Source organism: Dendrobates tinctorius, unplaced genomic scaffold (genome assembly GCF_039654945.1).
Source record: "Dendrobates tinctorius isolate UK_male_01 unplaced genomic scaffold, ASM3965494v1 ptg000022l, whole genome shotgun sequence".
Taxonomy (NCBI): domain Eukaryota; kingdom Metazoa; phylum Chordata; class Amphibia; order Anura; family Dendrobatidae; genus Dendrobates; species Dendrobates tinctorius.
The window spans coordinates 11,052,177-11,079,351 of NW_027361690.1; the positions used below are offsets into that span (position 1 = coordinate 11,052,177).

The 27,175-nt window shown below is 42.6% G+C and overlaps 1 protein-coding gene across 2 annotated transcripts in view; it reads right to left on the bottom strand.

Moving 5' to 3' along the window:
- Positions 1-27,175, bottom strand: part of DMXL2 (Dmx like 2) — a 224,507-nt gene that overhangs the window by 175,372 nt on the left and 21,960 nt on the right. For both annotated transcript variants that reach the window (XM_073568443.1, XM_073568442.1), the window contains exons 2-6: positions 16,954-17,079; positions 15,570-15,644; positions 13,811-13,889; positions 11,729-11,882; positions 7,184-7,250 (exon numbers count right to left, since the gene is read on the bottom strand). In XM_073568443.1, the coding sequence (XP_073424544.1) occupies positions 7,184-7,250; positions 11,729-11,882; positions 13,811-13,889; positions 15,570-15,644; positions 16,954-17,079 (501 nt within the window). The remainder of the gene's footprint in view (positions 1-7,183; positions 7,251-11,728; positions 11,883-13,810; positions 13,890-15,569; positions 15,645-16,953; positions 17,080-27,175) is intronic.

Below are 27,175 nucleotides of genomic sequence, written 5' to 3' on the forward strand. Positions count from 1 at the left end.
ACACAGTGTCTGCATAATCATCAGAAGGTGTTTGCATGTCACTGGGCTATGTATAAGACACCCAGGTACAGGAGCCCCAATGACCCCCAAACTTCCACTCTCAAAGGCTGTCATGATGAAGAGCAAGACGGCAAGTGAGGCAGCAATGGAGGTCAATCTTCTTCAGTGTTCAGTCGAGGTTTTCTCTTTTATGCAAGGATAGCTAGAGATTGATCTAGAGAGCACATAAGCAATGTCACAACAAGGTATTCATAAGGGAATGTCTTACTAGTCTTGCTCCTGCAATTATGTTGTGGGGTGGCGTAATTTACAGTAGTCGGCCTCGTCTAACCTTTACTTCAGGTACACTAACAGCTTGATAGTACATTGATCTGGTGGTGGAATCAGTGGTATGCCTATTTCTCTAACGTGTCCCAAGAGCCATTTTTCAACACGCCAATAGCAGTTGCATATTGTTTGTGCTATTATGAGCAGTCCTGCCTGGCCTAAACGTGCTACCATAGCCTGCAGCGTCTCTAGACTTGTCTCCCATCAAGCACATCTGGGACGTCAATGGTCAGCAATTGCAAAGGGAGCTGCCAGCAGATCTTGATGATTTACATGCCCAAGTGCATTCAGCAGGGTAGAACAATCCTCAAACAACCATTAATATCCTCACTGATGGCATGCCAAGGCATGTAAAAGAGCGTTTATTTCTGCACCTGGAACTCATACTCAAAGCTAACTTTGGCTAGGTTCATATTAGCGCTGGTGTGCGCAGTGTTTTGTCTGCAGGCGCAAATGCATGTCATTACGCATACTAACGCGTGTTTACACTGCGTTTTTTTATCCGCATCAGCTTACGCATGACGGGAAAAAAGCTGTGTTTTGCATGCGTTTGCGTTTTTTCAGCGCATACGTTCTAATAATAATAAATTTTATTTTTATAGCGCCGACATATTCCGCAGCACTTTACATTTCAGAGGGGATTTGTACAGACAATAGACATTACAGCATAACAATAATCACATACAGTAGATTATAACAAATACCAAGAGGAGTGAGGGCCCTGCTCGCAAGCTTACAGTCTATGAGGAAAGAGGTAGACACGAAAGGTGGGTGGTAACAGTTGCCCTGATTGTATGGACCAGCCATAATGTTAAGTGTGTAACAGTACAGACACAGAGGGCTAATGGATGCATAAAGCATGTGGGAACATGATGCTGGGAACCTGGTTATGGTAAAATTTTTGGCTCTGCCACACAGGGATAGGTTAGGTTAATGTGTTGAGGCGATAGGCCAGTCTGAATAAACGTCTGAAATAAATAAAGTCTGAAATAATACGTTCGGAAAATTTCCTTGACACAAGCCACACCCAATGGGCGTGACTCATTTTCCAGACACGATTATGTGAAAAAGCATGTGTTTCCATAGACGGCAATGCGTTTATTTGACACACTCATCCGCATGAGCATGAATGCGCATATTTGACAGATTTTTGCAGCTTCCAAAAATCAAACATGATGTGTTCACCGGACCCCGCCGCACAACGAAAATCAATGCATGAGTACGCCAACGCATGCAAACTGATGCAAATGCATGCCCCTGGGTACACCATGTTAAAGATAGGAAAACATGACGCGTACGGATTGCTGTGGATGAAGCGCTGCGCAAACAAGACGCAAATTTGAAACCAGCCTTAATCAAGGTATTTTGAATACTGTTTTCATTTTTTCACCATATGCATATCATTAACATATCTATTAATTCTTTTATTAATATGACTTCTTTTTGATGTTGCAATTTCAATGCTAAGGAGTTTAGATAACAAAATAGAGTTTCCTATAACCCAAAGGTCTATCTCCAGTCAGTAAACCCAGGACTAATTGTTATGGGCTAAAGAACTTTAGAAGTGTTAATCAGGATGGACCTACCAAGGTTTATGATCATTTACACTACAAAGGCTAACACTAGAGGTGAGATCACAAGGCCAGCTGGTCTACATTCTGTGGCTATAAATGCAATGTTCTAAAGCCCCAGTCACACACAGCAATCTCACTAGCGAGATCGCTGCTGAGTCACAAGTTTTGTGACGCAACAGCGATCTCACCAGCGAGATCGCTGTGTGTGACACCTATCAGCGACCGGCCCCCCTGCCGGGTATCGCTGATTGTGCTTGAATGCCCTGGACTTTTTTTGGATCGTTGGTCTCCCGTTGACCAGCACGCATCGCTGCGTGTGGCAGGCGGGAGAGCAGCGATCAGTGAGCTCCCAGCTTGTATCCAAGGAAAACAGTGGGTTTCTAAGCGCCGTGCAGCGCTTAGAAACCCGATGTTTACCTTGGTTACCAGCTCCCTGCACCAGCGCGCTGGTATCTAAGGTACACAGCGACACGAGCGCTCGTCGTCGCTGGTGCTGATTGCTGGCGAAGCTGCCTGTTTGGCAGCTCACCAGCGATCATGTATCGACACACCAGCGTTCTTGACAAGTTCATATCGTTGTCGGGATCGCTGGTGAGTCGCTATGTGTGACGGGGCCCTAACAAAGGGCCTCTTCCTGTTCTACCATGTACACCACATATGTGGGAGTCCTTGTTGGTTAACTTTGTTGAAGTGCCTTCCTTATTTTGGATTCTGATTAAATCTTTAAGAAGGGGCCAGACCAAGGAAAGGACACTCCAAACAGATAAAAGGCCTCTCCAAAGGAGGTATAACAAGAAGGTACCAAGCATGATACCGGGGAGAAACTGACTGGAGATACAGACCTGGGTGTGGGAAGAATCCCTCTCTGATAATTATGACTTTTTTTTAAATGGCTGTAAAATGTAGGAATCGTAGTCTCTTTTGTTAAGTAACAATGGTGTACATGATACAATGTACGAGGTGCCCTGGAAGTATCTATATTGGGGAAACCATGCAAAAACTACAAACAAGGATGGATCTACACAGACACACAATCAGGAATGAAATGGACACGCCTGTGGGAAAACATTTCTCTGGACCTGGACACTGTATGACAGACTTAAAAGTCTTAATACTAAAAGGTCATTTTAAGGATGACAGAGAAAGAAAAATTTGGGAATTCAAAATGATAAAGATGTTCAATTCTTTGATACTAGAACTCAATTTAACATCTGGATACCATTCACACCTCCACCAGAAGGACTCCAGATAACCAAGAACATCATTCCCACTGCCTCTTCATTTGTAAGAAAATGCATAATTGGATTTCCTTGGCTTATCTTTAGGAGGCATCACACCTCCCACCTCATGAACAAATGTGCTACTGCAGTATCCCTTAAATGTTGGGCTTTTTTCTTATTAAACTATTTGCAATCTTGCCTGAAGAATGAGCCTCTGTGCTCTGAAAGCTTGCAAACATACTATTTTCTGGTTAGCCAATAAAGGTGTCACTCCTAGAATACTTTTGTCATCATTGGGCAGAAAAGTACAGTATTCACATCGATTTTTCTGGCTAACATGGTACCACAATATTATTTGTTAATATACATCAATTTAAAACTGTGATTTTGTTGTATAATGTTTATTTGATTTTGGGTAGAAACCATGCACTTTTTCTACACTTTTGTGGTTATGCTTTTTTGCAGACAGTCCCTTAGAATCTACAATGGGTACGTCAAGTATTCAGACCCCTTTAAATTTCTCTCTGTTTCATTGCAGCCATTTGGTTAATTCAAAAAAGTTCTTTTTTCTCACTAATTCACCTCCTGCTCCCCATCTTGACTGAAAAAAAACAGAAATGTAGAAATTCTTGAAAATTTATTAAAAAAGAAACTGAAATATCACATGGTCATAAGTATTCAGACCCTTTGCTCAGACACTCATATTTAAAAGGAACCTGTAAGCCTATATAAGATATGGCCACTGCCTTTCAGGGCTATCTACAGCATTCTATAATGCTGTATACAAGCCCCCGGTCCGACCTGAAAGCTAATAAAAGTAAGCTTTATTATACTCACCCAGGGAGGCGGTCCGGTCCGATGGGTGTTGCAGGTCCGGGTCCGGGTCCGGCGCCTTCCATCTTCTTGCAATGCCGCCCTCCTGTTGCTTCATCGCCCCCCTGCATCGCGCTCCTGCGCATGCGCACGTACTGCAGTGCGCAGAAGCTGGGAAAGGCCAGAGACCCAGCACCTGCGCACAGGGCAGAGAAATACTCCTGCGCAGGAGAGCGAAGTCAGGGAGCGACAAAACAAGTAAGAGGTCAGCATCACAAGAAGATGAGAGGCACGGGACCCGGACCTGCGGCACCCATCAGACTGGGGGCTTATTTACAGCAATATAGAATGCTGTAGATAATCCCTGATAGGCGGTGGCCATTTCTTGTATCAGCCAAAACTGCTGACAGGTTTCCTTTAAGTCCCATGCTGTCCATTTCCTTCCTTCTTGAGATGGTTCTACTCTTTCACTGGAGTCCAGTTGTGTTTAATTAAACTGATAGGACTTGATTTGTAAAGGCACACACCTGTCTATATAAGACCTCACAGCTCACAGTGCATGTCAGACCAAATGAGAATCATGAGGTCAAAGGAACTGGCCAAGGAGCTCAGAGACAGAATTGTGGCAAGGCACACATCAGGCCAAGGTTACAAAATAATTTCTGCAGTACTAAGAGTTCCTAAGAGCACAGTGGCCTCCATAATCTGAAGAAGTTTGGGACCACCAGAAGTCTTCCTAGACCTGGCTGTCCAGCCAAACTGAGCAATCGTGGAAGAAGAGCCTTGATGATTGAGGTAAAGAAGAACCCCAAGATCACTGTGGCTGAGCTCCACAGATGTAGTAGGGAGATGGGAGAAAGTTCCACAAAGTCAACTATCACTGCAGCCTTCCACCAGTTGGGCCTTTATGGCAGAGTGGCCCGACGGAAGCCTCTCCTCAGTGCAAGACATATGAAAGCCTGCATAGAGTTTGTTAAAAAACACATGAAGGACTCCCAGACTATGACAAATAAGATTCTTTGGTCTGATGAGACGAAGATAGAACTTTCTGGTGATAATTCTAAGCAGTATGCCTGGAGAAAACCAGGCACTGCTCATCACCTGCCCAATACAATCCCAACAGTGAAACATGGTGGTGGCAGAATCATGCTATGGGGGTGTTTTTCAGCTGCAGGGACAGGAAGACTGTTTGCAATTGAAAGAAACAGGAATGCGGCCAAGTACAGAGATATCCTGGATGAAAACCTCTTCCAGAGTGCTCTGGACCTCAGACTTGGCCGAAGGTTCACCTACCAACAAGACAATGACCCTAAGCATACAGCTAAACTAACAAAGGAGTGGCTTAAGAACAACTCTGTGACCATTCTTGACTGGCCCAGCCAGAGCCCTGACCTAAACCCAATTGAGCATTCCTGGAGAGACCTGAAAATGGCTGCCCACCAACTGCCCAGAACTGGAGAGGATCTGCAAGGAAGAATGGCAGAGGATCCCCAAATCCAGGTGTGAAAAACTTGTTGCATCATTCCCAAAAAGACTCATGGCTGTACTAGCTCAAAAGGGTGCTCCTACTCAATACTGAGCAAAGGGTCTGAATACTCATGACCATGTGATATTTTAGTTTTTCTTTTTTTAAAAATTTGAAAAAAAAAAATCTACATTTCTGTTTTTTTTTCCAGTCAAGAAGGGGTGTAGAATGTACATTAATGAGAAAAAAAATGAACTTTTTTGAATTTACCAAATGGCTGCAATGAAACAAAGTGAAAAATTTAAAGGGGTCTGTATACTTTCCGTACGCACCGTACATAAGGATGATCTTTTCCAGCATTCTTATGTCAGATTAGTGTTGTCAATTTCTTGATATTATTGTTGAAAAGTATACTTGTCATTTCATATTTTTACTGTCTAAAGTAACAGTACTTCTTAGGTCGGGTGCACACGATCTGGAAGTAGCAGCGCTTTGGACGCAGCCCATGTTCGTTGCGTCCAAAGCGCTGCTGTCTATGGAAAGCAGGTGAATCCACGAGTTCACTGAACCGTGAGCATTTACCGCGGCCACTACATTGTACACGAGAAATTTTTCCTGTGGAGACTAGTGTCTTGGCAAGAGAATATTACATGCTGCGGTCGGGAGAGACGCACTGCATGTCGGTCTCAGTGGGTGATCCGCGGGCGTCAGTGCACGCATAGTGGACACGGGATTACTAGAAATCTCTTATGCTGTAAACTCTGGCCACCACGGGTTTGACACTGCATAAGTACACAACGTCAAAGTCACAGCAACTCTGGATCGTGTGTACATACCCTCACACCAGCAATACGGATAAGAGTGTATGAAACCTCATTCTCAGATTGCAAAGAAAATGTAAAACTGAAAGGAATTTGTGCCGCAGTGTTCACCCTTTAAAACACAAAAGATAAATCTGTCTTAAACCTGCAGCATATCCACAACACAATACAGTGTGGGTCAGTCCGCCACCCATTTCCAATTACGAGCACGGCTCGGGGTTACGATACAGACCTGTAGCCCAAGAATTTAGGAGCCTTCTATGCTAATTATTTAAAGTATTATAGATAGAGGAAATTGGTGTTAGAGCATGGACTTTTTTAATGTTCACTGTTTGGCAAAACCAATGATAAGTTCTAAATTTCCTTTGTATATGATTCATCTAGTGGGTGACAGCAACAGGGTGATCCCCTAGGTCAGGATATTTAAAGGGAGCAAGATGAGCACAGATGAGTCACACCCATGATGGAAAAGGAAAGTGAACGGCCATCTGAAGCGGAGGCAGTAAACGCCTTCTAGCTGGAAGTCTAACGATGCCATCTGTCACAGAATCATATGCCTGGATAATCATGGATGCTGCAGCCTGACTTTAGAGGATAGAGGGAAAACAACCAAATCTGACATTGCTAAGCTGCTAAGCTATGCAGGTTACCACTATGCTGTTTTATTTATCTTCATTTTACCACCGTTTTCCCAGAAAAAGAAAAGGCAAGTCTATGAGAATTACATTCAAAGAAGGACAATTACAGTATCACTAAGATATAGGCGAGCAAATTACTCAGACGAAAAGCATACAATATCTGAGCTGCAAAAAAAAATTGGAGAAGCGCTAAAAAGGACTGAAAATAGAATTTTTTTTTTATTTTGTTTGTAATTATAACAACGTTATAGAGACATCTCACACATTTCTTCGTCTACTTTCTGAACAGTGACCATTAATGAACGACACGCCAGCGATCTCTTACCTTCCCTGCAGTTGCAAAGTATTCGCCATCTGGGGACCATTTCATCAGAAGCACGGGCACGGCAGTCCTGTGAGCAGAGACATTAAACATTCATGGGCACGGCCTGCCGTTATGCAACATATGTAAATTAGATCAATAAATAAACAGAACTTGCTTGTTATAGCGGGTGATTAATCATTTATGCTACAACCTAAATGATGGATGGGAAATTATTTTAGCGTGGTGCAGTATGAGGTCAAGTATAAAGTGGATTAGGAACACTGCTCTGACAATACATTGGCCCCAGTTTTTGCCCATGCAAAACATTCATCGGAAATGTCACGGCTGGGGTACTTTGGCCAGAATTCCTTTCTTCCAATACACTCCTCATGTGATGCAAGGACATTGCAGTTTCTATGGAGCGCATACATGGTTTACATTCACCCCATCTAGATTCCTGACCTCTGTCTGGTCAAAAGTCAGGGATCAACTATCCTAAATCCTCTAAGTCACCAATGATAAACCCTTCATGTAATCACAAGGACATCTCAATATAGATTCCAGGCTTCACTGCAGCCATGCCCAAGGCTTTAGTGTAAAGGCCCTTTTACATTTAGCGATGCACCAGCGATCCGACCAGCGATACGACCCGGTCAGGATCGCTGGTGCATCGCTAAATGATCGCTAGTGAGCTTTCACACAGAAAGATCTCACAGCGATGCAGCAGCGACGCAGCGCACGATACTCACCTTTCACACACAGCGATCCTGGCGTCCTCCCGTCCGCGTCCAGCGTCGCTCGTCGTCACAGCAGGAAGCCCAGCAGGAAGCTGATGACGAGAAATGGAGCCGGACATTCTCGCGCGATCAGCGATAACCAGCGGGGGGAGCCGGTCGGAGGTAAGTATCACACATAGCGATGTTGCTAGCGATATCGCTATAACGTCACAAAATCGGTGACGTTATAGCGATATCGCTAGCGATATCGCCATGTGTAAAACCCCCTTAAGGCTGTGTTCACACATTGTGTTTGTGCTGCGGGGTTTTCTTATGCACATTAAAAGCGGCTTTTTACAGTACCAACAAAAGCTATGAGACTTCTGAAATCTCATATACTTGCAGATTGTGAGCCCTCGCAGGCAGGGTCCGCTCTCATCCTGTACCAGTAGTGACTTGTATTGTTTAAGATTACTGTACTTGTATGTATTATGTATACCCCTCCTCACATGTAAAGCGCCATGGAACAAATGGCGCTATTATAATAAATAATTATAATATACACACATTGTTCTTTTTTCCTAACCGAATTGGAAAACTGCTGCAAGCCACTTCTTTTCAGAGGTTTTGCAGAGTTTTTTCACCCACAGAAAGCAATGAGTAAGTGCAAAAAAAGCAGCAAAAACACAGCAAAGAAAATATTGGCATCCGTTTTTGCTGCATTTTTAGTGAAAAAAGCGGATACAAGATGGGAAACCCATTTATTTTGCGATTTTCTCAAGTGTAAACCATAATGTCTTGGTCTCCTCACCTGAGATGGCAGTTAGGATTAGCGTACAGTTTAGTTAAAATTAGTGATATGCAAAGTAAACTAAAGGCCCCGTTACACATAACGATGTCCCAGCGATCCCACCAACGATCCGACATGGATGGGATCGCTGGGACATCGCTAGACAGCCCCTCCAGCGATCAGGACCAGCGAGCAAGCTGGTTTCTAATGTAAACATAGAGTATCCAGGAGCCGCAGTTCTTGGATACCTGCTGTTTACCTTGGAAACCGGCGTACACGCTGGTTTCCAAGGTAAACATCGGGCATCTAAGAGCCGCGCGGCTCCTGGATACTCGCTGTTTACCTTGGAAACCAGCGTGTACGCTGGTTTCCAAGGTAAACAGCGAGTATCCAAGAGCTGCGGCTCCTGGATACCCGATGTTTACATTAGAAACCAGCGTCGCTGATCGCTGGTCTCTCGCTGCCACACGCAGTGATGCGCGCTGGCCAGCAGGAGACCAGCGATCAAAAAATGGCCCAGGCCGATTGAGCACAATCAGTGATACCTGGCAGGGGGGCCGGTCGCTGATCCCCGTCACACACAGCGATATCGCTGGTGAGATCGCTGTAGCATCACAAAATAAGCGATCGCTGTGTGTGACGGGGCCTTAAGCCCGACCAACGTGTGAAAATGAACAATACCTGACCAACTCAAGGGCTGACAAATGTGTAAAAGTAAACAGCACCCAGCCTACAAAATGCTCTGCTAAGGTCTTAGGTAAACTACTCCAGACCAATATGTTTTTACACTTGCAATTGTGTATTTTTTCATAACTCATGAACATCTTTGTTCAGAAAAGTCACTATTAGTGTTTTTTCCAACATAAAAATCTTTTTCCTCTAAATAATTTGATCAAATTACATTTTTTTTCCAAAAATGTTTTTTGTTTTCACATGTCTTCCATTGGTGCCCTAACACCTTGCATTTTTCATCATTGTATGGTGGAAGCAAAGCTGAACTTTGAGATCCTGAAAAACGCAGCAAAAACGCAGCAAGAAAAGCAGCAAAAAATAATTTCTTGGCAGTAAAAAAGGTGCACACAAAAAGCAGGTTTTGCTGGCTTTTTTTGCTGCACCTTTTTTACTGCCAAGAAGTCAGGTTTTGGCTGCAGAAAAAAAAAAAAAAAAAAAACAACAGATTTTTAGGTCAGGTGCACACGATCTGGAAGTGTCTAAAGTATATAAAGCGCTACCATCTATTGAAGGCAGGTGAATCCGCATGTGATCACTGAGCCGTGCGGATTTACCGCGTCCAATACATTGCACAGGTGAAATTTTTCTTGTGGAGACTAGTGTCTCTGCAAGAGAAAATTACATGCCGCGGTCTGGAGAGACGCACCGCATGTCCGTCTCAACGGGTGATCCGCGGGCGCCGGTGCACGCATAGTGGACATGGGATTTCTAGAAATCTCATCCATTATGCTGTAAGCGTCAACATAGGCTAGGAGTAAAAATGCAAAATTCCAAGGCTTTGTTCAAAGATTGCAGCTTTTTTTTCAGCACCAAGAACTAGATTAGTGGCATCAAACACACTGAGTATAATACGCACTTTTTTTGCAACCTTTTTACTTGTGTTTTTCACTCATTTATTAAAATGGGTGAAAAGCACTGCAAAAATTTGGAAAGAATTGACATAATATGCCTTTAGCAGAAACGCAGCAGGGCGCAAAAAAAAATCTGTGTGAATGAGATTTCAGAAATCTCATTGAATATGCTAGAACTTAAAAACTGCATTTTATGCACCAAATAACTTGTGTAGAAAACACAGCAAAAACATGTGAACATGCCCTAACAGTCAGTAAAAGATTCCTTAGAACAAACAATATTAGTAGTAGGCTTTATTTTTTTTTATCAATGCTGCAAAAAATATAGTTAGTTCAATCTTACAGCTTCTTCTGCAGACATCCACAGTATGAGGACACGTGAACATGGAGGGATCTCCAAAGTATGAGGACACATGAACATGAAAGGATCTCCAAAGAATAATAATAATAATAATAATAATTTTATTTCTATAGCACCGACATATTCCTCAGCACTTTACACTGTTGCTCCACTACTTTATGCTGGTGACTTGTCTCACGGTGGAGGTCCAACCCCGGAAACGGAGAACAATCAGATGTTCTCAGTGCCAATAGTCAGCAGTTGCAAAGCTGCACAGCACAGCTCTGTCAACAGTGTATAGTGGCCACTAGCAATCCTCTCCCATTAACCTGAACAGGGGTGGATCTGCCGTAACCTGGCAGCGTCCACTACACCACTACACAGCTGATGGAGCCATGCTGTTCAGCGACTGCAACTACCATCATCCAGTCGCTGCCGGCACCAAGAACTAATCGCTGTGTTTGCTGGGTGTCAGACCCCCCCACCCCCCAACAGTCTGATACTGATGACCCAACTCTAGCATAGGGCATCAATGTAAAAATAATGGAGCAGCTTATTAATATGGTGCCGTTCCGTGAAGGCACAAGAGTTTGGGTTTCATCATTGAAGGGGGTTCATTACATGACTGTTTCTCCACTCAACCTTACAGGTGGCACTACATGTATATGTGACAAGTAATCTGGCATCCCTGGTCTGACATACTAAAAAGTAATTCAGCACTCCGGATTATGCGTTTCCATTGTATCAAACACCAAAATTGATGTGATTATAGAGCCTACGATTTAGCGGCGACAACCTTTTAGTTCAGTCACTTTAAAATATGACAAAGGACTGGGTTGGCTTCAAACAAACAAAAACTTGAAACGATAATAAAAAAATGGAGCAGGCTGAAATGGCCAGCTTCACTTATTATGAAAGTTTTGGGCATGATTCCTTCTGAACCTGTAGCAGCATACACTCCATCCCACCTACCCGGATTGCATAATATACGGGATCACCCAGGCACACATGCATATACCGCACCTTAGTCATGGATGATAGACCAGGGACACATTATATCACATAAGAAATGACATCTGTAACTGTAGAACATGTGCAGGACCGCCGCTGCATGACCAAAGCCTCTTCTCAACTTACTTGCATTGCCAGATACAGTTCCAGTCATTCAGGGCAGGGTGAACTTTATCCTCTATGACGTCTCTGTCAAGATCATCCTCATCCTCTTCTAGAATATCACTGGAAGGTGGTGCCCATAATTGCAAGTAATCAGTGGCTGTCAGCAGTCTGTTACCTGCAGATTATCCATCATTATAGAGATAGCAAGAAAGCTCTTTACGCTCCAGGCCGAGCAAAATGACATTTATTTTATTGTACATCATGAAATGCCTTAAAGTGAACTTGTCAGCTGACTCATGCTGTGCGACCCAGGAGCAGCATGAATCAGAGACCGGCTCCTGCGTTATAATAATCTCTAATCACTGCAGTGTTTCAGAGAAAACATGGCTGAAAACACGGCTGGAGACGAGGCGACTAGTCCAAGAGGCAGGGCCCCACCAGCTTATCCCCACACAGCTAAATTGGCAGGTTTCTGGCCACACAATAAGAAACGTGGCAGTCTAGATGAGCAGGCAAGGACATGCCTCTTGGAGTCCATACATCACTGGATGAAATTTGAACTATGTATGTCTCTGTAAACGCTGGAACATTTCATGGTAGCACAGAGATGTTTGTAATGAAGGAGTCGGATTCATGCTCCCCGTGGTTTGAGCAGCATGAATCAAATGACCATGTAGCTTTAAATTTTCCCTTTGTTATGTCTTCCACAATTGACATGTAGTAACTGACCATAGCATCTGCAAAACTACCGCTATCTGTGCCTGTACATTACGTACCTAGCGGGATCCACGCATCCCAGCAGTATCACTAATAAAGGGCCGTACAAGAGGAGCTTCACTTTCTGGGCCATTTGACTAAATTAAAGGGGTTGTGCACTACTAAGACAACTCCTTCTCATATCCCACGCTTGGCCCCGATAAAATAAAAAAAAGTTTATACTCACCTCCGATGCTGGCGCCGTTCTTGTGGTTTCGGCACTCACTCTCCCTAGAGCTCTCATACGGTTATGACACATGACCCTGGAGCCAATCAGAGCTGGCGTCATTGTCCCCGACTTCCAACAAATGGCACAAAAAGAGGAAGTCAGGTCTGAGGCTGCTCTCCGACTTCCTCTTCCTGTTCACTTCGTCCGAAGGCGGGGACAAGTCTCTTATGCTCAAGTGGTCTGAAGTTGTCATAAGAACCGCATGGGAGCCCTGGGGAGAGCGAGTGCCAACATAACTGGAGCAGCATCAAGCACAGGAGGGGAGTATAAGCTTTTTAATTTTATCGGGGCCAAGTGTGGGGTATGAGAAGGGGTTGCCCAAGTAGTCCAGTCCTTTTTGATAACAATCCAAGTTAATGAGCTATTTTTTTTCCCCCATGTTTTATTATTACCATTTTGGGGCACATAGAAGTTATGGATTAGTGAGATTGAGAGAGAGAGAGAGAGAGAGAGAGAGTGAATGAGTAGAAAAAACAAGAATTTCACTATTGATAGTCGCAGTCTTTCTTACATTATTTTCCGTGCAGTAAAATCGTCAAGCTAACAATCATCCTATGATTCCGTATGAATGCAGCAAATCTTAAGGGCTCATTCACACATCTGATTGTCATGTACGAGTGCTATCCTTGTTTTTCAGGAATAGCACCCATACCTGTGATAGCCAAAGGGAAAATTCACGTGTCAATGATTTATCCAGGACCAAGCGATTAGCGAAAAATCGTGGAGACAAGTCCGATTTTGATTGGCGGGTTGGACCAAAATCATCAATGCAAATCAATGGGTCTACGAAAAAAATCTTTTCATGGACTGTCAGAAAAGAAATAGTGGAGAAACTTATTTTTGTTAGATTTCTCCAAGTAGGAGACAAACAGATGACACTCTAATCAAACTGTGATCAGAGTCATCACAATAATCGGTCTTTTCCTTGTACGTGATGAAATCAGTTGTCCGACTGAGCCCCAACATGTACAGACTTGATTACTGAAAATCTTTGAGTCCCCTCCTCCGGGTAAACAAGAGGGGTAGGAAAAAGTACTAACCATGTAGATTGCTATCAACACTAGGTCAAGTAATAGCAATAAATCCAACTCAGCCAGCAAACATGGAGCCTTACTTACCTTGAGGGTCCCAAGCCAAATTAAAGGTCACAGAATTGAGGAAAAACTGTCCCATCCTAATCCACTGATATTTAAGTTGCTACAAGATAAAACGATATATTTTATGTTAATATTTATATGTAATTTTTCAAGTTTATTTGACGCTAACAGGATTTCTGACTTTTTGTACAGTTCACAACAAAAACTGGCAGAAACTGCTTATAAATGAGGGGCAACGTTCAAATGCTGTAAAAACAGAGATATGGAATAACGGCCGAGCCCTGCTGCAAACTAACCACGAGTACGCAAAAGAAATTACGACTGAGAAATATAGATGACACAAATGGTAGGATAGCCACCCACAACACTAAGACCATCCGTTGCGTTACAGGAGGAAATAAAGCAGCAAATATTCCTAAAGCCAAAAATCAAGTAAATGGTGGACAATGGTGGACCCTTAGAAATAAAGAGGGGACTGCCCATAGGAGGCACCCAAAAAGAAAGAGTTAAAAGGAGGGCACCAGGTATTTAACTGTACGTTGGAGTATAACTACCCTTTTCGTTCAAGTTTTTAAATATTAGAGGTGCTGCATAGTTCTGATTGGCGCTATCCAGGTCCTGAGATGCCATCAGTTAAAACTCTGCTGCTCCTTTGTTATCTGCGTGCGCAGATCGGTGTATGAGCTTAATAGCAAGTCTATGGGTCCCGTCCACCTTTGTGCGAGAGTGAATGTACGGACTCATAGACCTACAATGGAGCCTGTACACCCATCTGCAGGTAAGAGATTAAAGGAAATCTATAAAAAGAATTTTGTATTACATGCCTTTTTTTTTTCATAAAATTGCAATTTGTTTGGTTTCATATTACAATCTTCATTAAAAAAAGAAATAAGTCACTGGGGATATGTTGGACTTGTACTTCCTGTGATTTCAAGTCTCCATAATCTCAAAGGCAATATTACAATGAAACAGCCGACACCACTAACCATAAAAGTTGATGACACTGCGGCGCCTGCTCCCCCTCCCTTCATAATCTTTTTACATGCTCATGAGGCACTTCAATACAAAAAATAGAGTTGTGGCTATGTACATATGTTGTTTCTTGAAACAGCAGGAAGTTAGAAAAGCCCCAGTGGCCAATGTGAAAACTGCAAGATTTCTGTGGGGGGTAGATGTTCTGTTTAACCCCTTCACGCCCTTTTCGGTTTTCGTTTTTTGCTTCCCTTCTTCGCTGTTGAGGACAGATCAAAGTACTGCAGTGCGCATGCGCCAAGAAAGATCGGAGCGACCCAGAGCCTGCCTCAACAGGGCAGAGAAGTACACCTGCGCAGGAGCGCAATTCCGGGGAGCGACGATGTAAGCAGGAGGGCGGCGTTGCAAGAGGATGGGAGGCACCGGACCCGGACCTGCGACACCCATCGGACTGCTCCCCGGGTAAGTATAATAAAACTTATTTTTCTTAGCTTTCAGGTCGGACCGGGGGCTTATCTACAGCATTATAGAATGCTGTAGATAAGACCTGAAAGGCAGTGGCCGCAGCTTATAGCTGCCAAAAGAGGCGACAGGTTCCCTTTAAAAGTATGAATGAAAGTGCCTTGGATCCGGACACTTATGCCTCTAGTACCAGCACCAATATCAGGGGTATTTTACTGTGACCATGCCTGGCTCTTTTGTTAACAAAACAATATTTTATGCACCAATACTTTATGATCACAAGAATAAAAAGGAGAATTCTACCCATATTGCAAAAAGAACATTTTCACAATTTATTGCTACTTACACTGTTCCTTTTGTACGAGTTCGTTGTAGCAAACGGTTCAAATATACAAACAGTGTTGCCATAAGAAGCAGCAATCTGCAAGAGAAAATCAGATTTCTCACAAGTAAAAAGTCTGAATCGTATCTTATTATACTTATACCTTACTTCTGCCCATGGGGTAATGAAGGTGAATTTTTCCATGTCTTATTCCTACCAAGGATACGCAGCTGTCTAATGTTTCAGGTGCCTCTTACTGCCTTTGCTTTACTGAAATGGCACACTTTTTTTTTTTTTTTTTTTTTTACCAAACTGACCATGCTTATTAAAGAGAAATATTGGGCATGTTACAGATTTGGGAATAGTCAGTGCCTCAAAAAGTTTGCCAAATTGTAAAGAAAATACCAACAATAGTGTTTAGTTTCCAACTTTTAGATGGATTTAATAGCGAACAATAGAGAGAAAATGGCACCAATTTTTTCACAAATCTATGCCTTGTTATAGGAGGTGAAGATTTATTTTTTTTTAATTAATTTACAAGAGTCCAAAATGTGCCAAAAGAATTAAAGCAAATCTGTTACTGGATTTCACAATAGAAACTACATACATGATATTGATTTGTTAAACCTGATGAGACGAATGTACTTACCTTGAAAACCACGTCAGAATGGCTGTACAATCCTTATATCAAGATGCACATTAGTCCAGCTATAGAATGAAAACTCCCGAGTTAAAATGGCTTCAGTCTTTGCCCATCGAGCCTGTTTAATAGTTGTATCTGGTACCGAGCAGTGCGAGATCCCAGCAGCAGTAGGGACATTACGGAGCTGTCAGACAGACTATGTGGGCGGAGATTGCGTATAAACGGATTATACAGTCATTCTGATGGGGATAGTCAATGTAAATAGACCAGCCTCATCAGGTGTAAGAATCTATTTAGCAATGTATACAGTTAGTATTCTGAAATATGGAGATAGACAAGAATATATTTTCCAAAATTACTCAAACCTATTTATTTGGCATATTACGCACAAATTACCACATTGTGTATTATAGACTTTACAGTTGTAATACAATATGATGTAGATTCAGGGTAAGATCACACCTAGAGGCAGCCAAACTACCACCATGATGTAACTTCAGCAAGAACATTGCAGCGTCTGATCACAAGAATGTGAGTGTGAATGGATTCCTTACATCATTTTTTTGCAGATCTGTGCAGTCATTACCAACTGCTATGACAACCTGTGACCTGAGGTTTGTAGATTGATTCCAGTTACATGAAACGGTGCCCCCAATTCGTCACAATGCAGTAATCCTGCCAGCGGAGCCAGGGAATCACTACACTTCACCCTCTACAGTCAGCCATAAATCCACGGATTACATAACACTCGGCACTGGAGCTTACCCGGCCTTGCTGTTGGGAACACTCCACGCAGCTCACTTGGATATTTCCATGTTTAGCACCAGGAATAATCTGAACACACTCAAAGTCATGTGCGAGTACGACAATATCGCAGCCGGATCCGTAGGCCTGTACACAAAAATATAAAAAAAGTCGGTAAGCACAAAAATATGGGAAATGAACGCACAAGAAAAACTCCAAAGACAAAGAATAGAAAATGAAATGTCTGAGAACAGATTATATGATTTCTTATAGACGGTAACATGAGAATCATAGAATGGTAGAGTTGGAAGGGACCTCCTGGGCCATCTGGTCCCACCCCTGCTCAAAGCAGGATTCACTTAACCATCCCAGACAGATGTCTGTCCAGCCTCTGTTTGAAGACTTCCATTGAAGGAGAACTCACCACCTCTCGTGGCAGCCTGTTCCACTCATTGATCACTAACTGTCAAAAAGTTTTTTCTAATATCAAATCTGTGTCTCCTCCCATTCAGTTTCATCCCATTGCTTCTAGTCTTTCCTGGTGCAAATGAGAATAATGATGATCCTTCTACAATGTGACAGCCCTTGAGATATTTGTAGACAGCTATTAAGTCTCCTCTCAGTCTTCTCTTCTGCAAGCTAAACATTCCCAAATCCTGTTCCTCATAAGACAGGGTTTGCAGACCGGTCACCATTCTGGTCGCTCTTCTCTGAACTTGCTCCAGTTTGTTGATGTCTTTGTAAGACATTATATCCACATTATATTCAGATCTGAATGGTTCTGTGCCCAGTATGACAATAATTACCAGATAGCACTTGCCAATATAAAGAGAGAAGATAAAAGTAATATAGAAATTACCAGGAGGGAGGGAGACACTGCCAGGCGTATCTCAGCAGTGATTATTGGGAGACGCCAATCACTGTAGTCACAGCCCGTGCACACATCGCAGATTTTTGCATTATTTTTCTGCACAGATCAGTCACTAAGACCATGTTCACACATACAGTATTTGGTGAGTTTTTTACCTCAGTATCTGTAAGCCAAAACCAGGAGTGGGTGATAATACAGAAGTGGTGACGTGTTCCTATTATACTTTTCCTCTGATTGTTCCTCTCCTGGTTTTGACTCACAAATACTGAGGTAAAATACTGACCAAATACTGAACGTGTGACTGTAGCCTAACCTGAAGGATTTCTTGATGCCAAAGTGAATGACAATCCTAAAGTCTCATGCACATGTTGCTTATTTGTGACTTGCAGATTTGGTGCAGATTTCACCCATACTACTGAGCAAGGAACAATCTGTACCAAAAATGTAAAAAGAAAAGCAGAAAAAACGCCTATTTTAAGTTGGAGTACGTAATGTGTGCGCTCTATAGGAAGAACCCTGCTAAACTCTCTCTATGGCTCCCCTCCTGTGACATGCAATTTTAGGAGAAACAGAGACCTGCTGCGAGAGATGCCTTTACTGTAAAAAGAAATAAAATTAAAAAACAAAAGCTAATCACCTTTAAAAAAAATAAAATTAAAAAAAAAAAAAATACCACACCCACTATTAACCATAATACATGCTTTGAGTAACTGTTACAAAGCCTCATTAACAATGAAATTGCAACAGCAAGAAAAAGCTGTGAAATTATGGGAATGACGGGATGAATAGACATGTTACTGATATGCAAAGATGGAAAAATAAAAAAAAAATTTCAACACCTCTCGATTTATGGCCGGCGCCATTTTGAGACATAATTTTTTTTTTCAGAATAAATGCATATCACTAAACAAAATAATTTAATGCATATTATAGATGTAATCATGCTGCAGTGCTGAATGCGATACAACTCATTACCCCAAGAACATCAGCCCCACAGTGAAATAAGGTGGTGGAAGCATCACGCTGTGGGGATGTTTTTCAGCAGCAGGGACATGGTAAATGGTCTGAGTCGAGGGGAAGATGGATGTTGCGAAATATAGGCATAATCTTGAGCAAGACAATGACCCAAAGCATACTGCTAAAGCAACACTCGAATGGTTTCAGAGGAAACGTGGAAATGTTTTAGAGTGGCCTAGTCAAAGCCCAGACCTTAATCCAATTGAGAATCTGTTGTCAGACTTGAAAATTGCTGTTCACTAGAGGAAACCATGTGGCTTGAAGGAGCTGAAGCAGTTTTGCCTTGCGAAATGGCAAAAATCCCAGTGGCAAGATGTGAATAGCTCATAGAGACTTAGCCTAAGTGACTTCCAGCTGTAATTGCAGCAAAGGAGGCTCTACAAATTACTGACTTTAGGGGTGAATAGTTTTATGCCCACTGAAGTTTTCAGTTGTTGTTTTCTATTTGATGTTTGCTTTATAATAAAAAGGAAACCAAATGTTCACAGTTGTAGGTGTCACGGCACTGTTGCAGAATATCCTATGTTTGACGAGTGTGACCAACCTGTCAATCAGTTGTCCAAGCGATGCTACAGATCGCATGGAAAACGCTAGCAATTCTGCAAGCTAATTACGCTTGCAAAATGCTTATTTTTCCGCGGGAAAATCGCGAGAATTTAAAAAGCGATTTTCCCACAGAATGGAATTCGGAATTCTCATGGTAATTTCCGCGAGAGTTCCGCTACGTGTGAACGTAGCCTTATTGCCAGAGGAGAGTATATATAACAGAGGGGAGTAGCCAACACTGAACAGGTGAGAGCAGTAAAGCCCCAGGAGATCCAGACTTAACAGATTAATTCCAGCACTGCTAGCAGAAACCTGCTTTTAATTAGTGTAGGAGTACGTGAAATCAGACACAGTCTTCTGGCCCCTCTCTGTTAAGGTAAACCCATGATAATAGGCATGTTTTTAACAGGAACTGATGGAAACGCTTAAAAAAGCAGTGAAATACCAAACTGTGATATAGCAAAACACAAATAATGCCAAGGGGTTGAATACTTTCGCAAACCACTGTACATATATAATTTTACAGCACACACATGTACACACTCTGTAGCACACACATACCTACAATACTGCTGCATGCAAAACACATGCATATTCAGATCTACTACATATATACACACCTCTGCTATATCAACACACACCACTGGTACATAAATACACACTATGTAAGCCCTACAACACTGAAGTTCTTTCCAGGCATGTGACTGATCTCATTATCTCAAAGGTCCTTCATACAGTAAAGACCTACAAAATCTGTACAATTTTAGTGATGTGCAGGTCCTGTTAGCTTTAGCTTCTGCCCTGCACCGATCAGACTGATCAGTGTTGTGGGAAGAGCGAACTGTGCTGCTGCATAGTGATCTCAGTAATTGGAAAGGTCTCAATGTTCTCTTCAATGATAGAAAACTGCTTAGGCCTGTTTCACACATCAGTTTTTTTCATCAGTTAAAATCCGCTAAAATGGCGGAGAACGGAGCCGTTCCTGTACTGACCACAACGTTTGGCACCGGACCGTAGTTTTAACGGATCCGGCGAAGGAAGAATTTTAAAGGAAGGGAGAGAGAGCAAGAAAGAGAGAGCAAGAAAGAGAGAGCAAGAAAGAGAGAGCAAGAAAGAGCGCGCGAAAGAGAGCGCGCGAAAGAGAGCGCGCGAAAGAGCGCGCGCGAAAGAGCGCGCGAAAGAGAGCGCGCGAAAGAGAGCGCGCGAAAGAGAGCGCGCGAAAGAGAGCGCGCGAAAGAGAGCGCGCGAAAGAGAGCGCGCGAAAGAGAGCGCGAAAGAGAGAGCGAAAGAGAGAGCGAAAGAGAGAGCGAAAGAGAGAAAGAGAGAAAGAAAGAAAGAAAGAAAGAGAAAGAGAGAGAAAGAAAGAGAAAGAGAGAAAGAAAGAGAAAGAGAGAAAGAAAGAGAGAAAGAAAGAGAAAGAAAGAGAGAAAGAAAGAGAAAGAAAAAGAGAGAGAAAGAGAGAGAGAAAGAGAGAGAAAGAAAGAGAAAGAAAGAGAGAGAAAGAGAGAAAGAAAGAGAGAAAGAGAGAGAAAGAGAGAAAGAAAGAAAAAGAAAAGAGCGAGAGAGAGAGAGAAAGAGAGAAAGAAAGAGAGGAAAGAAAGAAAGAAAGAAAGAAAGAAAGAAAAGAAAGAAAGAAAGATCTTTTTCAGACGCCAGAACTGCGTTTAGGATTAAATTTCCGACACAGGCATTTCTCCCGCCGGGGAAAATAACGTTTCATTGTCCATCCTGTCCCCTCAGCGGACGGCAAAATCTTAGCGCATCTGTAAAAAAAACGGATCGAACGGATGACCATCCGTCAAGATCCACCGTTAACCCCTTCACCCCCAAGGGTGGTTTGCACGTTCATGACCGGGCCAATTTTTACAATTCTGACCACTGTACCTTTATGAGGTCATAACTCTTGAACGTTTCCATGGATCCCGGTGATTCTGACAATGTTTTCTCGTGACATATTGTACTTCATGTTAGTGGTAAAATTTCATTCAAATAACTTGCATTTATTTGTGAAAAAAACGGAAATTTGGCAAAAATTTTGAAAATTTCGCAATTTTCCAACTTTGAATTTTTATGCCCTTAAATCACAGAGATACGGCACACAAAAAACTTGATAACTAACATTTCCCACATGTTTACTTTACATCAGCACAATTTTGGAACCAAAATTTTTTTTTGTTAGGAAGTTATAAGGGTTAAAAGTTTACCAGCTATTTCTCATTTTTACAACACCATTTTATTTTTAGGACCACATCACATTTGAAGCCACTTTGAGGGGTCTATATGATAGAAAATACCCAAAAGTGACACCATTCTAAAAACTGCACCCCTTAAGGTGCTCAAAACCACATTCAAGAAGTTTATTAACCCTTTAGGTGCGTCACAGGAATTTTTTTGAATATTTAAAAAAAAATGAACATCTAACTTTTTTTCACAAAAAAAATACTTCAGGTTCAATTTTTTTTATTTTACCAAGGGTAACAGGAGAAATTGGACTGCAAAAGTTATTGTGCAATTTGTCCTGAGTACGCTGATACCTGATTTGTGGGGGGGAACGACTGTTTCGGCGCATGGCAGAGCTCAGAATGGAAGGAGCGCCGTTTGACTTTTTCAATGCAAAATTGGCTGGAATTCAGATCGGACACCATGTCACGTTTGGAGAGTCCCTGATGTACCTAAACAGTGGAAACCCCCTACAAGTGACCCCATTTTGGAAACTAGACCCCCCAAGGAACTTATCTAGATATGTGGTGAGAACTTTGAACCCATAAGGGCTTTACAGAAGTTTATAACGTACAGCGGTACAATTAAAAAATCATATTTTTTCCACAAAAATGATCTTTTCACCCCAATTTTTATTTTCCCAAGGGTAACAGGACCCTAAAAGTTATTGTGCAATTTGTCCTGAGTATGCTGATACCCCACATGTGGGGGTAAACCACTATTTGGGCGCATGGCAGAGCTCGGAAGGGAAGCAGCGCCATTTGACGTTTTTGGCTGAATTGAGATCGGACATCATGTCGCGATTGGAAAACCCCTGATGTACCAAAACAGTGGAAACCCCCCACAAATGACACCATTTTGGAAACTAGACCCCCTAAGGAACTTATCTAGATGTGTGGTGAGAACTTTGAACCCCCAAGGGCTTCACAGAAGTTTATAACATAAAGCTGTACAATTAAAAAATCATATTTTTTCCATAAAAATGATCTTTTCACCCTCAATTCTTATTTTTCCAAGGGTAACAGCACCCTAAAAGTTATTGTGCAATTTGTCCTGAGTACGCCGATACCCCACATGTGGGGGTAAACCACTATTTGGGCGCATGGCAGAGCTCGGAAGGGAAGCAGCGCCATTTGACGTTTTTGGCTGGAATTGAGATCGGACACCATGTCGCGATTGGAAAACCCCTGATGTACCTAAACAGTGGAAACCCCCCACAAATGACACCATTTTGTAAACTAGACCCCCCAAGGAACTTATCTAGATGTGTGGTGAGCACTTTGAACCCCCCAGTGCTTCACAGAAGTTTATAACGCCCGGGCGTGAAAATAAAAAGTTTGTATTTTTTCCACAAACATGATCTTTTAGTCACCATTTTTTTTATTTTCCTAAGGGTAACAGGAGAAATTGGACCCCAAAAGTTGTTGTCCAGTTTGTCCTGAGTATGCTGATACCCCATATGTGGGAGAAAACTACTGTATGGACACACGTTGGGGCTCCGAAGGGAAGCAGTGCCATTTTGGAATGCAGACATTGATGGAATGGTCTGCGGGTGTCATGTTGCCTTTGGAGAGCCCCTAATGTACCTAAACAGTGGAAACCCCCCACAAATGACCCCATTTTGAAAACTAAACCCCCTAAGGAACTTATCTAGATGTGAGGTGAGCACTTTGAACCCCCAAGGGCTTCACAGAAGTTTATAATGCCAGGGCATGAAAATAAAAAAATCGTATTTTTTCCACAAACATGATCAATTAGTCCCCAATTTTTTTATTTTCCCAAGGGTAACAGGAGAAATTGAACCCCAAAAGTTGTTGTCCAATTTGTCCTGAGTATGCTGATACCCCATATGTGGGAGAAAACTACTGTATGGACACACGTCGGGGCTCCGAAGGGAAGCAGTGCCATTTTGGAATGCAGACTTTGATGGAATGGTCTGCGGGTGTCATGTGCGTTTGGAGAGCCCCTGATGTACCTAAACTATTGAAACTCCCCACAAGTGACCCCATTTTGGACACTAGACCCCCCCACGGAACATATCTAGATGTGTGGTGAGCACTTTGAACCCCCAAGTGCTTCACAGAAGTTTATAACGCTCGGACGTGAAAATAAAAAAATCATTTTTTCCACAAAAATATTTTTGCCCCCAATTTTTTATTTTCCAAAGGGTAACAGGAGAAATTGGACCCCAAAAATTGTTTTCAATTTGTCCTGAGTAGGCGGACACCCTACATGTGGGGGTAAAACACTGTTTGGGCGCATGGCAGAGCTTGGAAGGGAAGGAGCACCATATGACTTTTTCAACTCAGAATTGGCTGGAATTGAGATCAGACGCAATGTTGCATTTGGAGAGCCCCTGATGTGCCCAAACAGTGGAAACCCCCAATTCTAACGCCAACCCGAACCCCAACACACCCCTAACCCTAATCTCAGCCCTAACCCTAGCCCCTAACCCAAGCCCTAGCGGAAAAATGGAAATAAATACATTTTTTTAATTTTATTATTTTTCCCTAACTAAGGGGGTGATAACGGGGGGTTTGATTTACTATTTATGGCGGTTTTTATTTTTGGCAGCTGTCGCACGCTAAAAGACGCTTTTTATTGTAAAAATAGTTTTTGCATCGCCACATATTGAGAGCTCATGTGAGGTCTTATTTTTTGCGGGACGAGTTGACGTTTTTATTGGTACCCTTTTCGGGCACGTGACATTTTTTGATCGCTTTTTATTCCGATTTTTGGGACGCAGAATGAACAAAAACCAGCGTTTCATGAATTTCTTTTGGGGGAGTGCGTTTACACCGTTCCGCGTGCGGTAAAATTGATAAAGCGGTTTTATTCTTCGGGTCAGTACGGTTACAGCGATACCTCATTTAGGTCTTTTTTTTATGTTTTGTCGGTTTTATGCAATGAAAACTATTTTATATAAAAAATAATTATTTTTGCATCGCTTTATTCTGCGAGCTATAACTTTTTTATTTTTTCGCTGATGATGCTGTGTGGCGGCTCGTTTTTTGCGGGACAAGATGACGTTTTCAGCGGTACCATGGATATTTATATGCGTCTTTTTGATCGCGCGTTATTACACTTTTTGTTTGGCGGTATGATAATAAATCATTATTTTTTGCTTCGTTTTTATTTTTTAAGGGGTTCGCTAAAGGGGTTATCTAATGGGACAGTTTTATAGGGCGGGTCGTTACGGACGCGGTGATACCTAATATGTGTACTTTTATTGTTTTGGGTTTTTTTTATTTTCAAAAAATGAATTTATTGGGGAATATTTTTTTTTTTTTACTAATTTATTTGGCGATTTTTTAAAAATTATTTTTACACTTTTTTTTTTACTTTATTACATAGTCCCAGGTGGGACATCACTGTCCTGTGACAGATCGCTGATCTGTCACATCACAGATCACTGTGACAGATCAGCAATCTGTCACAGGCATTGAAGACGACTTCCTCTTGCGTGCGCTTTGCAGGCACTGAGGAAGCCAGCTTCCTGCAGGCCCCCGAAGGCCCCCGTCGCCATCTTGGATTCGGGGGCCTGGAGGAAAGGAGCCCCCCGCAGCAGCGCTGCACATTGCGCTGCCGTGGGGGGCTCAGGGAAGCAAGGAGGGAGCCCCCTCCCTGCCAATGCTTCCCTTTAATTCCCGGTACACCGCGATCGTGTTTGATCGCGGTGTGCAAGGGGTTAACGTGTCGGGGGCGGTCCGTGACCGCCCCTGACACATTGTGCCGGGTGTCAGCTGTGATAATCAGCTGACACCCGGCCGCGATCAGCGGCGCTCACCACGTGGGCGCCGCTGATCGCGGTAGACGTACTATCCCGTCCATGGGCATAGGGGCCCGGGTCCCATGGACGGGATAGTACGTCGGATGTCAGGAAGGGGTTAATACAAGTCAATGGGGAAAAAAACGGATCCGCCAAGAAAAATGGCGGATCCGGTTTTTCTTTGCAAAACAGCGGATTTTGACTGATGGGAAAAACGGATGTGTGAAACAGGCCTTATGGACGTAAAAACGCACATTTTTTATTAAGAGTTTTTTTCCTTGCTAAAAAGTGTGTCTTACACTGGTAATGATATGGTACTTTATTGTGTTTTATACAAACTATAAGATGGGAAATTCTTTGGGTACAGGCCCACGATCAGGAATAGCAGCGTTTTGGAATTGATGGAAATCCCATGCCCACTGTGCTTCTATTTGACGCTGCGTAGACTCACCCGCAGTGCAGGTATACGAGCCGCAGCATGTCAATTTCTGGTGCCGAGATCCTAGTCTCCGCAACAGAAATTTCCACAATAGATACCGTATGTATTGAATGTGGTCAATAATAATAATCTTTATTTTTATATAGCACTAACATATTCCGCAGCGTGTTACAGTTTGCACACATTATCATCGCTGTCCCCGATGGGGCTCACAATCTAAATTCCCTATCAGTATGTCATTAGAATGTGGGAGGAAACTGGAGAACCCGAAGGAAATCCACGCAAACACGGGGAGAACATACAAACTGCTTGCAGATGTCGTCCTTGCAATGCTATCCACTGAGCCACCGTGCTGCTGCCCAATCCGTGTGATCGTAGCCTTATTTGTCAGGTTACAAGCTGTTGAAAAGACTAATTCAAAAGTTTGGCTCAAGTAGTTCTTTACTTAGGGCTGAATGGAATCAGAAACTTAAACAGGAGTATAGCAAGGAATTTGAATATACATTGGTCCCTCCTACAGAAAGACATCCCTTTATTGGTTCATTTATGTCCCAGCCCTTTCTCTCCTATAAATGTGATAAAAAACAAAATAAAAAACAAGGGATAAACTGGTTAAATCTGATTTGGAACCTAAAAAAAAAAATCTGTACAGACAACCGTGGGCACCTTCAGATTGGGTAATTTCCCATATCTAGGTTGTGCATGTTTTAGTAATATAATCAAAGGCGACATGTTTCCACATCCTCTAGTTTTGTGATTTATATCCTCCCTTTTCCATGTGGGTTATTGTACATTGATGCGACCACTATGGAGATAAGGGACTGCTTCAATAAACACTATTAGAAAAGGTTGCACTGAGCGGTCAGTCCTCATACACTTCATTGACAATGGACACTCCATTAATAAACTTAGGTTTAGGGTCACAGATAAAGTGCCTGTACAAAGAAGAGGGGGCAACATACTGAAAATACCAAAAAAAAGGGAACTAAAATGGATCCATGAATTGGAAAGTTTACAACCTAGGAGTCTAAGGCTGAGTGCAGACGTACTTTTTGGCCCTGCGGATTTTCCCGCGCAGAATGGAAGAAATCCGCAGGTCAAATGACCTGCATTTTTCCTGCGGATTTCTTCCATTTTTCATGCGGTTTTCCCCCTGCGGATTTGGTGACAGGGGAGATGGAAAACCGCACAAAAGAAGTAACATGCTGCGGATTTTGTACCGTGGAAAAATCCACAGCATCTGCACAGCGTTTTTTTTTTTTTTACATTGATTTTAAGGCTACTGTACATCACAATGCGGATATGCAACGTTTCTGCGTGGTAAAATCCGCTGCGGAACCGCTGCAAATCTGCATCGTGTGCACACAGCCTAAATATTAAA